This window comes from Theobroma umbraticum, unplaced genomic scaffold (genome assembly GCF_002168275.2).
Source record: "Theobroma umbraticum cultivar Fairchild unplaced genomic scaffold, ASM216827v3 scaffold_81.0, whole genome shotgun sequence".
NCBI lineage: Eukaryota > Viridiplantae > Streptophyta > Magnoliopsida > Malvales > Malvaceae > Theobroma > Theobroma umbraticum.
In genome coordinates this window covers 2,927,983-2,940,640 of record NW_018397268.1, presented here as the reverse complement: position 1 = coordinate 2,940,640, position 12,658 = coordinate 2,927,983, and the positions used below count along the sequence as shown (strand labels likewise).

The 12,658-nt window shown below is 33.7% G+C and overlaps 1 protein-coding gene across 1 annotated transcript; it reads left to right on the top strand.

Moving 5' to 3' along the window:
* Nucleotides 1-613: 613 nt before the first annotated feature.
* Nucleotides 614-11,564, top strand: ATATH8 (Protein kinase superfamily protein). The gene is made up of 16 exons (XM_021440541.2): nt 614-1,148; nt 1,632-1,807; nt 2,593-2,758; nt 2,921-2,973; nt 3,417-3,560; nt 4,368-4,472; nt 4,565-4,690; nt 5,107-5,307; nt 6,030-6,136; nt 6,228-6,390; nt 6,625-6,690; nt 7,729-7,822; nt 8,687-8,799; nt 9,280-9,350; nt 10,091-10,244; nt 10,559-11,564. The coding sequence occupies exons 1-16, from the start codon at nt 791-793 to the stop codon at nt 10,997-10,999; spliced, it is 2,538 nt and encodes an 845-aa protein (XP_021296216.1). The 5' UTR covers nt 614-790; the 3' UTR covers nt 11,000-11,564.
* Nucleotides 11,565-12,658: the final 1,094 nt, after the last annotated feature.

Sequence of the window (12,658 nt, the reverse complement as noted above, 5' to 3'; positions counted from 1 at the left end):
AAAATGTAAATACTATTAACAAATATTAAAAAAAATTAAAAAATTCTTTTTTATTAATTTAAAAAATTATTATTATATTTTTAAAAAATTAAAAAAAAAAAAAACATCGATCGGTTGGTGTTCCCCTTGAGGAGCACCAATGCTCCCTTAAGGAGTCCAATCGGGGATCCCCCCGTGCTCCCCATGGAAGTTTTTTTAATTAATAAAAAAATAAAAAAATAAAATTATATTATAGTAATTTTAAAAATTAATTAAAAATATTTTTTTTTTTAGGTTTGTCACGAAAATATTATCAATTGGACCAACATGTCTAATAAAATATTTTTTGAAGTAGAATATTTATTTTTAAAACTAATAAAATTTTATATAATTTTCATATAATCTCTATGAAAATTTAAAATAAGATCTTTTATCCAAAAAAAAAATAAATAATAAAATAATAATATTTACTTAACGGTCTCCTAGCTTACGTGGCCAACTGCCATTTTTAACTGTGGTGAAAACCGGTCACCGACCTTCTGGCCTCATGTAAATCTACGTAGACTCGGGACGCGTCAGTTTAAAATGGTAAAACGATATCTGATCATTTTCTTTAACAAATCATCATTTTCACGGCGTTAAATTTCCGTGGGATCGGCTGCACTGGAACTTCCTCTCTTTCACCGCGTTTTTTTCTCTCGAGTCTCTCAGCTCCAGAGCCACGGACTCCCTGCACTTTCCAATGAATAAATAATAATAAATCCCTCCAAAAAATAAAAACCAAAAAGGAAGAAGAAGAATAACCAGAAGGATGGCTTTAACGACGTCGCTAACGGCGGCGGTTCCGTTGACGGCGTTTCGTGATAATAGAGGAGTAGTAAAGACGACTACGTATAGGATGAAACAGAGGCAACGAGGGAAGCAGCAAGAACAACAACGACAAGTGCTGGCTGTTTTTGGTAATTTTAGTCATTTCGGCGATGCTGTGCGGAGAGACATGGAGTTCTTGAAAAAAGGAGTTAAAAGGGGAGCGGAATGGGCAAGCGAAAGTCTTAGGGTTCCTCAGGTGAAGAAAGCTTTGGACGACGTCGTTTGGCTTCGGAATCTCGAGGATCCTCACTTCTCTCCGCCTGCGCAACCGCCGCCGTGGCCTCAACCTTATTATCCAGGTTGAAATTTGAATTTCTTTTGTTTTCGGTGGAATTAGTAATAAATTAAATTGTTGAAAAATGTGAGCTAAAACTTCCGTGGTATTTGGATTGAGAGAAGTGGAGAAAAAGAGAATGAAAAATGAAGAAGGAAGAGAAGACAAGAGAAAGTTCTTTTTATTTTTATTTTTATTTGGTTTCTATATTTAGTGAAATTAGTAAATAATAAATAGTTGAAAGTGTTATTTACACTTCAGTGGTGTTTGGATTGAGAGAAATGGAGAGAAAGAGAAGGAAAATGAAGAGAAAATTTAGATATATTTTCTTTTGTTTGGTTTAGAAAATCACAATAGAAGCGAATGAAAAGAACATAAAATTTTCTTTTCTTTTAATTTTTTTTTTGGGTGAATTAGAAAGCAGGGAAAGATAAAATTAATTAGTTAATTTTAAGTTTTAATTTGTTCTATTTTAGTTACTGATAGTAGAATATCGATGTTTTTATAGAACTCTCTGGTTTGGATTTGATGATGGCTGATCTAAAGGCATTGGAAGCTTATGTTAGTTATTACTACTACCAGTCAAAAAAATGGTCAAAGCCACTTCCAGAAGCTTACGATGCAGAAGAAGTAGTTGATTATTTCAGTCGCCGGCCTCATGTAGTGGCCTTTCGACTTCTTGAGGTAGTTAAAGCGATTGATCAACCATGTTTGAACTTCTGTTTGGTTTTCATATTTTCCATTTGTTCGTTTTACCATTTGCTTTTTGCCTCTAACAAAGTTGCTAAAAGTAACAGCAAATGGTGAAGGAAAAATCATTATTGATTAAAAATGAACAAATGACTAAAATGGTTGTCTTTGAGGTTTTAGATGATAAAAAGAACAAATTATAAAATGTATGCTGATTTAAGAGTTAGAAAATTTTTTTTTTATTTAAAAATATTAAGTTTCTGTTTTTGTATCAAAACATGTGTTACTTTTTTGCTTCCAAAAGCAACAAGTAGAGCATTTGGATATTCAAGAATATAAATTTTTTTGAATAGTTAAAAAGGACAGTACTTTTAGTGAATAATAAAGTGTATTATCAAATATGAATTTTCATTTTGCTTTTTGCTTTTATTTTTTTTTAACTTTTGAGAATTGAAAAATCAAAAAGCATGTAACAGAAACAACAACCTCATGAAGTTTCAGGGGGTTCTTTTTGATCAATGTGCTCATGGGGCAGACAAGGCATGATCACCAAATTTATTGCTTTTGCATAGGAATGAGATAACATGACAGAATACATAACTGTATAATTCCTAAATTCTGTTTTGAAATTCAATCTACTTTCTAAATATGCCTGTCTGAGATGAGCTACTTCTTCTATTAGATTTTCTGTTCACTATTCCCAGCCTCTTTGTTCTTATCTCTATAAGCAATTAGTTATCTGAAGCAATTCTGTTGGCTTACGATATTGTGTTCTGAAGGTGTTCTTGTCCTTTGCCTCTGCTGCAATTAGAATTCGAATGTCAGGGATCAAAAAGTCCTTGAGACCAGGTTCAGTAAAGGGTGTTGACGAGAACTTTGCACAGTACAACTTTGGAATGGTGTTAAAGGAAACAATGTTAAGCCTTGGTCCCACATTTATCAAAGGTCAGAATTATGGTCTAGTTGAAGCGTGAGCACTTGTTTTGTTGTTTGCAGCCACTGGATAGTTGTTGTTTCTCTTTGAGTTATACGGTTGGCATTTTATTTTTCTCCTGCAGTCACAAGATTATGAATATGCTAGTTACATGCATTTCCTTGCTGATGCAGTTGGTCAGTCCCTTTCCACAAGACCAGATATTATTGGTCCTGAAATTTCCAAGGTTAGTGTAAAGAGAATTTCTTGCTTTATATTTGCTGTATTTTATGTGGGAACCTTTAAGTGACTATTATGTTGGTTGATATAGTTATTAATAACTGTTAGATAATTCATGCAGCAAGATTAGCCATTCATTCAATGCATTTATGTATGTCTTTAATTTCAACAATTTTAACCTAATAAATTAATTGGATAATTTTATCTTGTTTTGGGTGCTTAAATTGTTCATCATGTGATTCAAATGCTCTGTGATCCTTCTATTCATTTACTAACAGTTATGTTTCAGACTTCAGACTTGATATTTCTGTTGTTTGTTTATCCTTGAATGTGTGCTGATCTGTTCCTGGGGAACATGATAGATATGATGTTTCTCATCTTCTTCTGGATTTTCTACATTTTTTATTGTGCCTAATGGTTCAATAATCTGGTTTTGAGTTATGATGGCAGGCATTATCTGAGCTACACGATCAAATTCCTCCATTCCCCAGGCCTATGGCTATGAAAATTATTGAGGAAGATTTAGGTTCTCCTGTTGGATCATTCTTTACCTATATCTCTAAGGAACCAGTAGCTGCAGCATCATTTGGTCAGGTGGGCCATTAAATACCATTATCATGTGATATCAGTATAAGCTGCCAGGGGGGTGCGGGCGCTGGCAGGGCCCTTGTTGTCAAAAAAGTTTTTGGGCCCCATTTTTAGAACTTGTGGATTAATATAACAAACTTGTTAACTATTTTTGTTTTAAATATAATATTGACTTAATTCTGTATACTTTTTTATGTAAGGATGAACATATGTGATCTTTAATTCCTATGTGATTTTTTATTTCCTTAAATTAAGATTTTTTAAATCATCCAAATAAGCACGCTAATGTATTTTAATTATTGTCTCAATTGGTTTCTTTTTATGTTAATAATAGAAAAAACAATTAAAGAAAGTTAAATCATTAAATTTTTATGCAAAATTAATTGTGTTTTTACCTTTTCTTTTTTTTTTTGTCTTTTAAGTTACCATAATTCTTTTAAGGTTTTAAAAGGCATAATCCTTTGCCTTTTTTTGTTAGTAGTTAGACTTTGTAATTTGTTTTTCGTTTTTTACATCTGAGACCTTAACTTTTTATTCAACCTTTTCTCTATGAAATATGTATTATAACATTTGAAGTTAAAATTCTTTTATTCATAAAAAGAAATTTATACATTGTTATGCAATTATACTATCATTGTGTTAAAATTTAGTCTCTTATAGACTATTTTTACTTTTAATTTAATTACTTTTTTTGGGTAAATCACTTTGATTATATAAAACACACTTTTATTTCGGCCCCCTAAACAAATTTTCTGGATTTGCCCTGCCAGTGTATTTGCAAATTTTTTTATTGTCTTTCAATCACCATTTTAGGTCTACCGTGGGCGTACTATGGATGGTTTTGATGTTGCTGTGAAAGTTCAACGTCCTAATTTGCTCCATGTGGTAGTGCGAGATATTTATATTTTGCGCCTTGGGGTATGTATTGACATCTCTAGCTGTGTTCCTTATGTGGTTGAGCTTTCAATTTTTTTATTTTTCAAACTGAGCGATCAGTCTTCTTTTTCCAGCTGGGGTTGTTGCAAAAGATAGCAAAGAGAAAGAATGACCCTCGTCTATATGCTGATGAGCTTGGGAAAGGTTTAGTTGGGGAACTGGATTACACTTTGGAGGCTGCCAATGCTTCTGAATTTCTGGTATTCATAGCATTATCTGTTTAAATTTGTAGCTCTTTTGGGAAATAAATCAATAACATAGAAAAGTCCTGGAAAGGTTACATATTTAGTCACTACAATGGGAGCTTTATATATATATATGGGGAAAAGGGGATTCGAACCCTACTCTTTTTGAGAGGGAGATACCTCAATGGGAGCTTAGTTATTGAAGTTGGCCAAAATTGTTGCCTGTGTAATACGCCCAGCCTGCTGAGGCTTTGCCTTGAAAATTGAGGTAGGGTGAGAAGGAATTATTGGCCATGGATTTACTTTGTTGTGGCAGGTCAAGGATTTGGATTTTCATCCTTTTTTCCTACTCAGATTTTTTTTTCCTGTTGTTCAGTTCATGTCTTGGAGAGAGCTCTCTCTCTTCTACTAACTAGATGTGTTTTCTACAGGATGCTCATTCACGTTTTTCGTTTATGCAAGTTCCAAAAGTATTTAAAGAGTTAACCCGGAAGAGAACTTTGACCATGGAGTGGATGGTTGGTGAGAGTCCAACTGATTTACTTTCTGGAAGTACGAGTAACTCCATCAATCATGACTCTAAATATTTAGAGAGGCAGAAAGTTGAGGCAAAAAGGCGTCTTCTTGATTTAGTGAGTAGTGATTAGCATATATTTTCCATATGTTCATGACTTTTGTCAAACTCTTTGCTTACTGCTTAGTATTTGATACCTTGTATATAGACTTCTGCTCCTGAACAATCAGTTTGTATTTGAGTATGGTATGTGTATAATCACATTAATTTTAGACCTAGGTGAGTGATTTGCCTGAGAATAACTGGGAGTGGTAGCGAAATATCATATTTCCTAAATAATATATATATACATATATATATATATATATATTAATGTGATAAACATGGTCTGGGATTATTTATGAACTGGTCCAAAGAAGCTTGCTGTGTATATGGTGCAAGTTAGAATATCATCATTAATTTGTCTACCAAGAAGTTGTCAAGATAAGAACATCAAACAGCCAGTGCTTAACAAGAAAAAAACTTGATTGGCAGTTGAGAATGTGAGTAGGAGGTGGAGGTCAAGGGGTTGAACTATATTTAAAATTTTGAAATCCTTTAGTCTGCAAATTGCAAAATTTGATCTGCTATTATGAATGAAGTATCCACATTTTGGTATCAAGTCGGTCCACCTAGGGACCATATTATGGCACTTAGATTGGGATTGCAGTTTCTTCCCCTAGTTAATGGCTCTTAAAAACTAATTTTCTATATTCCTGGCATAAACAATAGTTTGTTATTGTTACCTAGCTAAGATTTATTTTCAATTGATTGATATCTTTTGTGTTCTAACTATTATAGGTGAACAAAGGAGTGGAGGCATCACTTACTCAACTCCTTGAAACAGGCTTGTTGCATGCTGATCCACATCCTGGAAACTTGCGATACATGGCATCAGGACAGATAGGGTACACTTGTCCTGCCTTCTTTCAATTGTAGGAAGATCTTGGTTTTGCTTTGCTAATGGAAGGGTTTTTCTTTTGGTGACTTCTGCCCCAGGTTTTTGGACTTTGGCTTGCTTTGCCGAATGGAAAAGAAGCATCAATTTGCGATGCTAGCATCCATAGTACACATAGTAAATGGTGATTGGTCATCCCTTATTGAAGCTCTGACTGAAATGGATGTTGTAAGGCCAGGAACTAATACCCGGCGCATTACCATGGTATGATTTACTTGTTTAATGGCTCTGTGTATAAACTACAAATTTTATTTGAGCTTAGAGTTTCGACAGGTGACTACGGTATTCTGCCTATTGTTGTTGCTATAAAGCCAAGTTCATCTTGTTGATTTTTGTCATACGGCAACTGTTAAGATTCCTGCCAATGAGACTTTTTTTTTTCTTGGTTCCTGCCAACAATACTGATGGCTTTTTCTTTTTTTTTTTTAAATGGTTCAGGATCTGGAAGATGCCCTAGGAGAGGTAGAATTTAGAGATGGAATTCCTGATGTCAAGTTCAGTAGGGTGAGAAATCACATTTTGAACTTTAGTTTGCGTACTGATGCTAATTACACAACCATAAGGGATAGCTTTCCATGTCTGAATCAAATTAGTAGAATTATGAATTCCAACTGGATTTGATTGGCAAAAGACCTTTCTCTTTTTATTCAGAAAAGCATGTGGGTTGATAGATATCTGAGGACATAGATTCGATTTAACCTCATGGATGATCAGCTAATTTCCATGTAAATTGTTACCTGCTATTGATATTATATTTTTATATTTGTTTTAAATGAAGTCATGGTTAGAAGATTGTTATCATGTTTAGAATTAAAAATACGGGTACTGATTATCCTATTGGGTTCATCATTGTAAAAGCTTAGCTGCTTAGTCTTTAAACAATTAACTAATTGATCTTTGCAAGCCATATTTTTTCTGAACAATTCTGCCTTTGAGTTCCTAAAGTTCCAACTTAGATGCCAAACATATTTTAGGCCATTGAACTCATAATCGCATACCTAGTGTCCCATTCTTCATAGTTTGACATAAGATGCCCAACCCCTATCATTTCAAAGCACTGATTCGTTTGGAAATGCTTATTATCATGCTTTCTTTTTCTCTCAATGACTCCTTATAGTGTTATTATACATAATTCCTCTCACTGAATCCAGCTAAATTTTATTTTCGTTTTTTCTTACTGCCTTGTATCTTTAAGTGCTGATTGTCATATTAACCTTGTTGAAGGTTCTGGGTAAAATATGAACTCATAATCACATATCTAGTGTCCCATTCTTCATAGCTTGACATGAGATGACAAACCCCTATCATTTCATAACACTGAGTCCTTTGGAAATGCTTATTATCGTGCTTTCTTTTTCTCTCTATGACCCCATCTAGTGTCATTGTACATAATTCCTCTCACTGAATCTATGACTCCATCTAGTGTCATTGTACATAATTCCTCTCACTGAATCTAGCTAAATTATTATTATTATTATTTTTTGCTTTTTCTTACTGCCTTATATCTTTAAGTGGCTGATTCTCTTATTAACCTTGTTGAAGGTTCTGGGTAAAATATGGACTGTAGCTCTCAAATATCATTTCCGCATGCCGCCATACTACACACTTGTTCTACGTTCTCTTGCTTCATTGGAAGGTAAGTTATAGCATTCCTTATTTCTAAATTTTGATTTTTTTTCTATTTATTTTGGTAGAAACTTTGATGTTGGTTATGCTTTTCCATTCATCTGGGTTTTAATCTCAAGTCTCAACACCAAATGTTGCATGAAGACCTTCGAAGGTGGTATAAAGAATTCAGAATGGAAAGTTTGAGAAAAAAGCTACTTGTTTAAAAGGATTCAGAAGTATGTCGTGCATATTTTGATACTATTTTAACCTGAAATTTTACATGACAAAAAGAATATTGTTTACTACTTTATCATACTAATGGAACCTCAGGCGGAGGAACCAAGTCTGAGTCATTTGAATGATTCACATAGCTCAGTAGAGTTGATTTGTGATCAGCAATGAAAAGAACTTGAGTTGAGTTCAATTGGTTCAAGTTTTTCTTGTTCTCTTGATTAATATCATTAGTGAAAAAATGGGGTCTGTAAGGTCAAGTTATAAGAACCCAGGAGAAATGTTAAAATGCCAATCTAATAGGAGTGATTGTCAACAACTATTCTGTTGTAATGTGGTATTTTTGCGTATCATTTGTTGTAGCTTTTCTGTCAGGGAGGTGCTATGATTGTGCATCTGCTTTCTTGTTCCATTTTCTAAAATGAAAAAGGAAAGGGACTAATTTATACAGGTTAAGTGTCAATATTTTTGGACAAAAATGGAATGGGAGATGCTTCTGACAATGCACCTTTCCTGCATTGCATGTGTTTATTAATTGTTTTCCATAGATGCAGCTCTGTTTTAAATATTTGTATGGTTCATCTCGGTTCCTTTATAGACAGTTTATATAATGATCCCAACTGGCTGTAATCTCTAAGTATTCTCCATGATATTCTTTCAGGTTTGGCAGTAGCTGCAGATCCAGGCTTTAAGACATTTGAGGCTGCTTATCCTTACGTTGTCCGCAAACTTCTAACTGAAAATTCAGCTGGAACAAGGAAAATTTTACATTCGGTAACAATTTAAGACTACAGTTTATTTATGAGCCAGACACCTATATCAGTTTATCATGCGTATTATTGAAGTCTCTGTCAATAGACCTTAACAATTAGTGACAGTTTTATTCCAAAGTAGTTTTGCTGCTGCAAATGAAAATGTAATTTAGGCTTAGGGATGTTAGTTTGCAAGTTAGTAAGATGTGGATCTTACAGAAATGGCTGTTATATGTTTGAATTATACTCTGAGGTACTTCTGCTTGACAACTATTAGCATCTCATAATTTAAATTTCCAGAAGGTTAAACACTAGTTGGTTATTTATTACCAACATTGCGAAATGCATCGTGTAATTCTTGGGACTTTATAGTAGTGGTCACTTCTATATATAGGGTACTGAACTATATTTTTTTTTGGTAGCTCCAGGTGACATAAGGATATTCCTAAGTTGATTTTGTAATTTTTTTGTTGTTTTATCAATTTGAATTTTTCCAATTCAGGTGGTTTTGAACAAAAAGAAGGAATTTCGTTGGGAGAGGATGGCACTTTTCCTGAGAATAGGTGCAACAAGGTGGGTTGAACTGTTATGGTTTACCATCTTTTATTCATATCATTAATGATGCCATGACCCAATATTTTGGAAGATCCTGTCCATGACTGGGACCTCCATCATTTTCCATTACCGTATAAGTTGTTCTCTAAGCTTTTGAAAGTGATTACTTCATCTTATATAAGTTTTAAGCTTTTTAATTTGAAATTCGCTTGTGTTTAGAGTTGTGTGCCATACAAATACAATTTGAAAAGAAATCAGAAGGGGGAAGGAAGAGTCTTCATTAAGAATTTAAGTACTTTTACTTTGAAGTCATGCATGTTCAGAGATCTTTTCCATTGCAGATTCTTAAACCAATAGGGGTAAAAGAAAAGAATGGAAGACTTGTAGATTGAGAAATCTAGGTCCATATGAATAAAGAGGACACACAATGACAGTGAAATGGACTTACCATTTATTTAATGAATATGAAAAGCATACAGTCTAGTTTCGAGAAATAGAGGAAAAGATGGAAGTTTTCTTATCCTTTAAAGGTTTATGAAAATGCATTTGGAGAAGCCATGCCTGCTCTTTATTGTGTGCTCTCAGGACAGGCATTCTAATGAAACCTTTTCTTTTTTTCTGATGGCTTTTAGTGTAGCTTTTTTTTGTGCTCTCAGGACAGGCAATCAAATGAAACGGTTTTTTATTTTTCCAGATAGCTTTTAGTGTAGTGTCATTTGGTGTTTAAATTTAGGCTCTAATTCCAATATTTTCTGTAGAAAGAGTTTGCAGTGGGTGGTAGCATCGAGTGGTGAAACTTCCATAGATAATTTACCAAATGGAACTAATGGAGTATTTGATGTTGCATATCTGTTGCTGAGGCTTTTACCATCCAAAGATGGTGTGGTGCTTAGAAGACTTATAATGACTGCAGTGAGTGCTGTTCAACTTGATTCCTTTCTTCTTTCCAGATTACCTCTTGTTCATGGGATGGTTGATGGCAACCCCTGAAGTGCACATTGCTTGAATTTCTTTGAATTCAGAGTGCCATCAGCTTTTAATCAATTTATTGTGCCTTACATTAGCTGGAATTTTCCAGTACATTTTTGTTGGGGACTGATGAATTTGGACTAGATCTCTTACGTGGTGACCTAGTCAAAGATGCAATGGCTTTCACTTAGCAATATCAATTTTTTTTCAATTGTTGTATTTTGTATTTTAAACTCATTTTGCCTTCTGATGAGCAGGATGGAGTTTCATTAGTCCGAGCTCTGGTTTCTAAAGAAGCAAAGGTTTTCCGTGTCCAACTTTGCAGAATCATTGCCGATATCCTACGCCAATGGGTGCTTGAAGCTCTTGGGCAAATTGTGCCAGCAAGCCAGAATAGTTACCAGTTAAGGCTGGCCAGTGGGCCTGAGAATAGAGAGCTAGGTCCATCTTCCAGACCATTTACACCCACCTTCGACTACCAGTCCCTTTTGAAGGATAGACGACTGAAGGTGATCTTCTTCAAGATCCTAAACTCTGCAAGAAAGGAACCTGCATTGCTGCTAAGGTTTTACTGGACTTCATTTGTAATGTTCATCGCTGCTTCAGCCCTGGCTTTTCATCGGCTTTTAATCTCTTTGTCTGAAGCCTACCTGGGAACATTGCCATTTGCTCCCAAACGGTATGCAATGAGCACATGAACCTTCAGTTGAAACCAGCAGAGAGCCTATTCTTTTTCCACAAAAGTATTCTTCAAAGCAACAACGAGAGCTGATCTTTGGGAGAGTGAAGCTAACATGGTCAAGACTATTCTTCGGAGTTGGATTATATGGCATTTCTTGGATGAGTAATCTTCCTTGGTATATCTATGGAAATAAAGCCACCTTTTATTGACGTTGCCAATTTGCCAAAGATGCAACATGTGGATAAATTCACTGTTTCAAGCCTTGAAAGACATACGGAGGGGAGATTTCAACACTTTGTCGCCGGTGTTCTGGCAGCCATGTTTACCATATTCAGAGGTAACTGTACATTTTCAAGCTTACCAGTAATGATTTTGGCAAAAAGTTAGATTCTACATGTAAGTGTTAGAATATATTTGTAGTATGTGTATATGTTTAGGATATAAAGGTCATTAAATATAATTTTTATGTATTATATAAACTAATGTACCAAAACCCTAAGAATTACTAGAATATTTTTTCTACTGTGAGTAGCCAAAGAATTTAACATCATCATTCAATAGAATATATATTTTTATATATACATATTGTGAAGTTCATTTTATAAATTCAGAGATACACTCATAATATAATGCTGTTAGTAGGCTAGTTGGTTAGATTACAATACTATTAACTATTGCGGTTAGACTGCCTGTTAGTATATTACTGTCTTGGAATACAAGATAATATACACAGAGTTTTGGAATGCAAGATTTCTTTTCTTGCATTGCCTCTCGTTAATGTTTCTTTCGTGACGAGTTGTCACGTGTTAGGTCCATGGTTCTTACACGTGAGGTGTCTTGGGGTTTTGGGTACGTAAATATAATAATAATCATTTCATCTATTGTTAATTAATTTTAACTGAGACGTTCATTTTAAAAGATTTAATATAATATTTTTAGTTAATTAAAGTTAAATTCTAAACAAGATTAACTTTATATACATGTATATTTTATTTACCTTTGTAATTATATACATAGTTTCGAATTACAAGATTTATTTTCTTATAATCTATATAACCTACATTTCCCTTTGTTTTGTACATTAAAATTTCAAGCATGTCTCATTGAAATTGGCAGGCAAGAAGCCTTCATTTCTCGACTAGGTTTTGTCCTCAGAATGAAAGAACCCGAAAAACAACAAAATTGAATTTGTGTTTTCCTTAATTCATCTCTGCTATAGCATGATTCCCCTTCTGATTTGAACTTATAAGGATAGTACAAAACATGCTTCCATAGCATCGTTTTCAAAATTTTTGGGTTTGATTTTGGTATGTGGGGCAAGTGGGGTGAGAATTGTGATTGAAAAATTAGTATCAAATATGTGTTTGTTGCATGGGATAATTGCAAAATTTGCAATCATCATTTATAATTTGAGGGCTTATGGTTTCATTTTTTGATACTGATTGAGCATAAATATTGATCATACTTTTTAAATATGAATCAATATTAATTTTTTTTAATTTATTAATCATTTTAAATAAGTAATTCGAGCGTTAACTTAACCGTTGTATTTTATTTTTAATAAGAAAATTTTGAGTTAAAATTTTATTATTTTAATATTCTTTAAGTTATTTTCAATTTTAAGAATATTTGTGCTACGGATTTCATTTCAGTTTTTGGATTTATAAATAAAATT

What these genes read in the sequence shown, in the direction of transcription:
- ATATH8 (XM_021440541.2), top strand. Translation starts at nt 791, where the DNA reads ATGGCTTTAACGACGTCGCTAACGGCGGCGGTTCCGTTGACGGCGTTT. An exon ending in CAAGGAAAATTTTACATTCG is followed by an intron (nt 8,800 to 9,279) that starts GTAACAATTTAA and finishes TTTCCAATTCAG; the next exon opens with GTGGTTTTGAACAAAAAGAA. An exon ending in CTGAGAATAGGTGCAACAAG is followed by an intron (nt 9,351 to 10,090) that starts GTGGGTTGAACT and finishes TATTTTCTGTAG; the next exon opens with AAAGAGTTTGCAGTGGGTGG.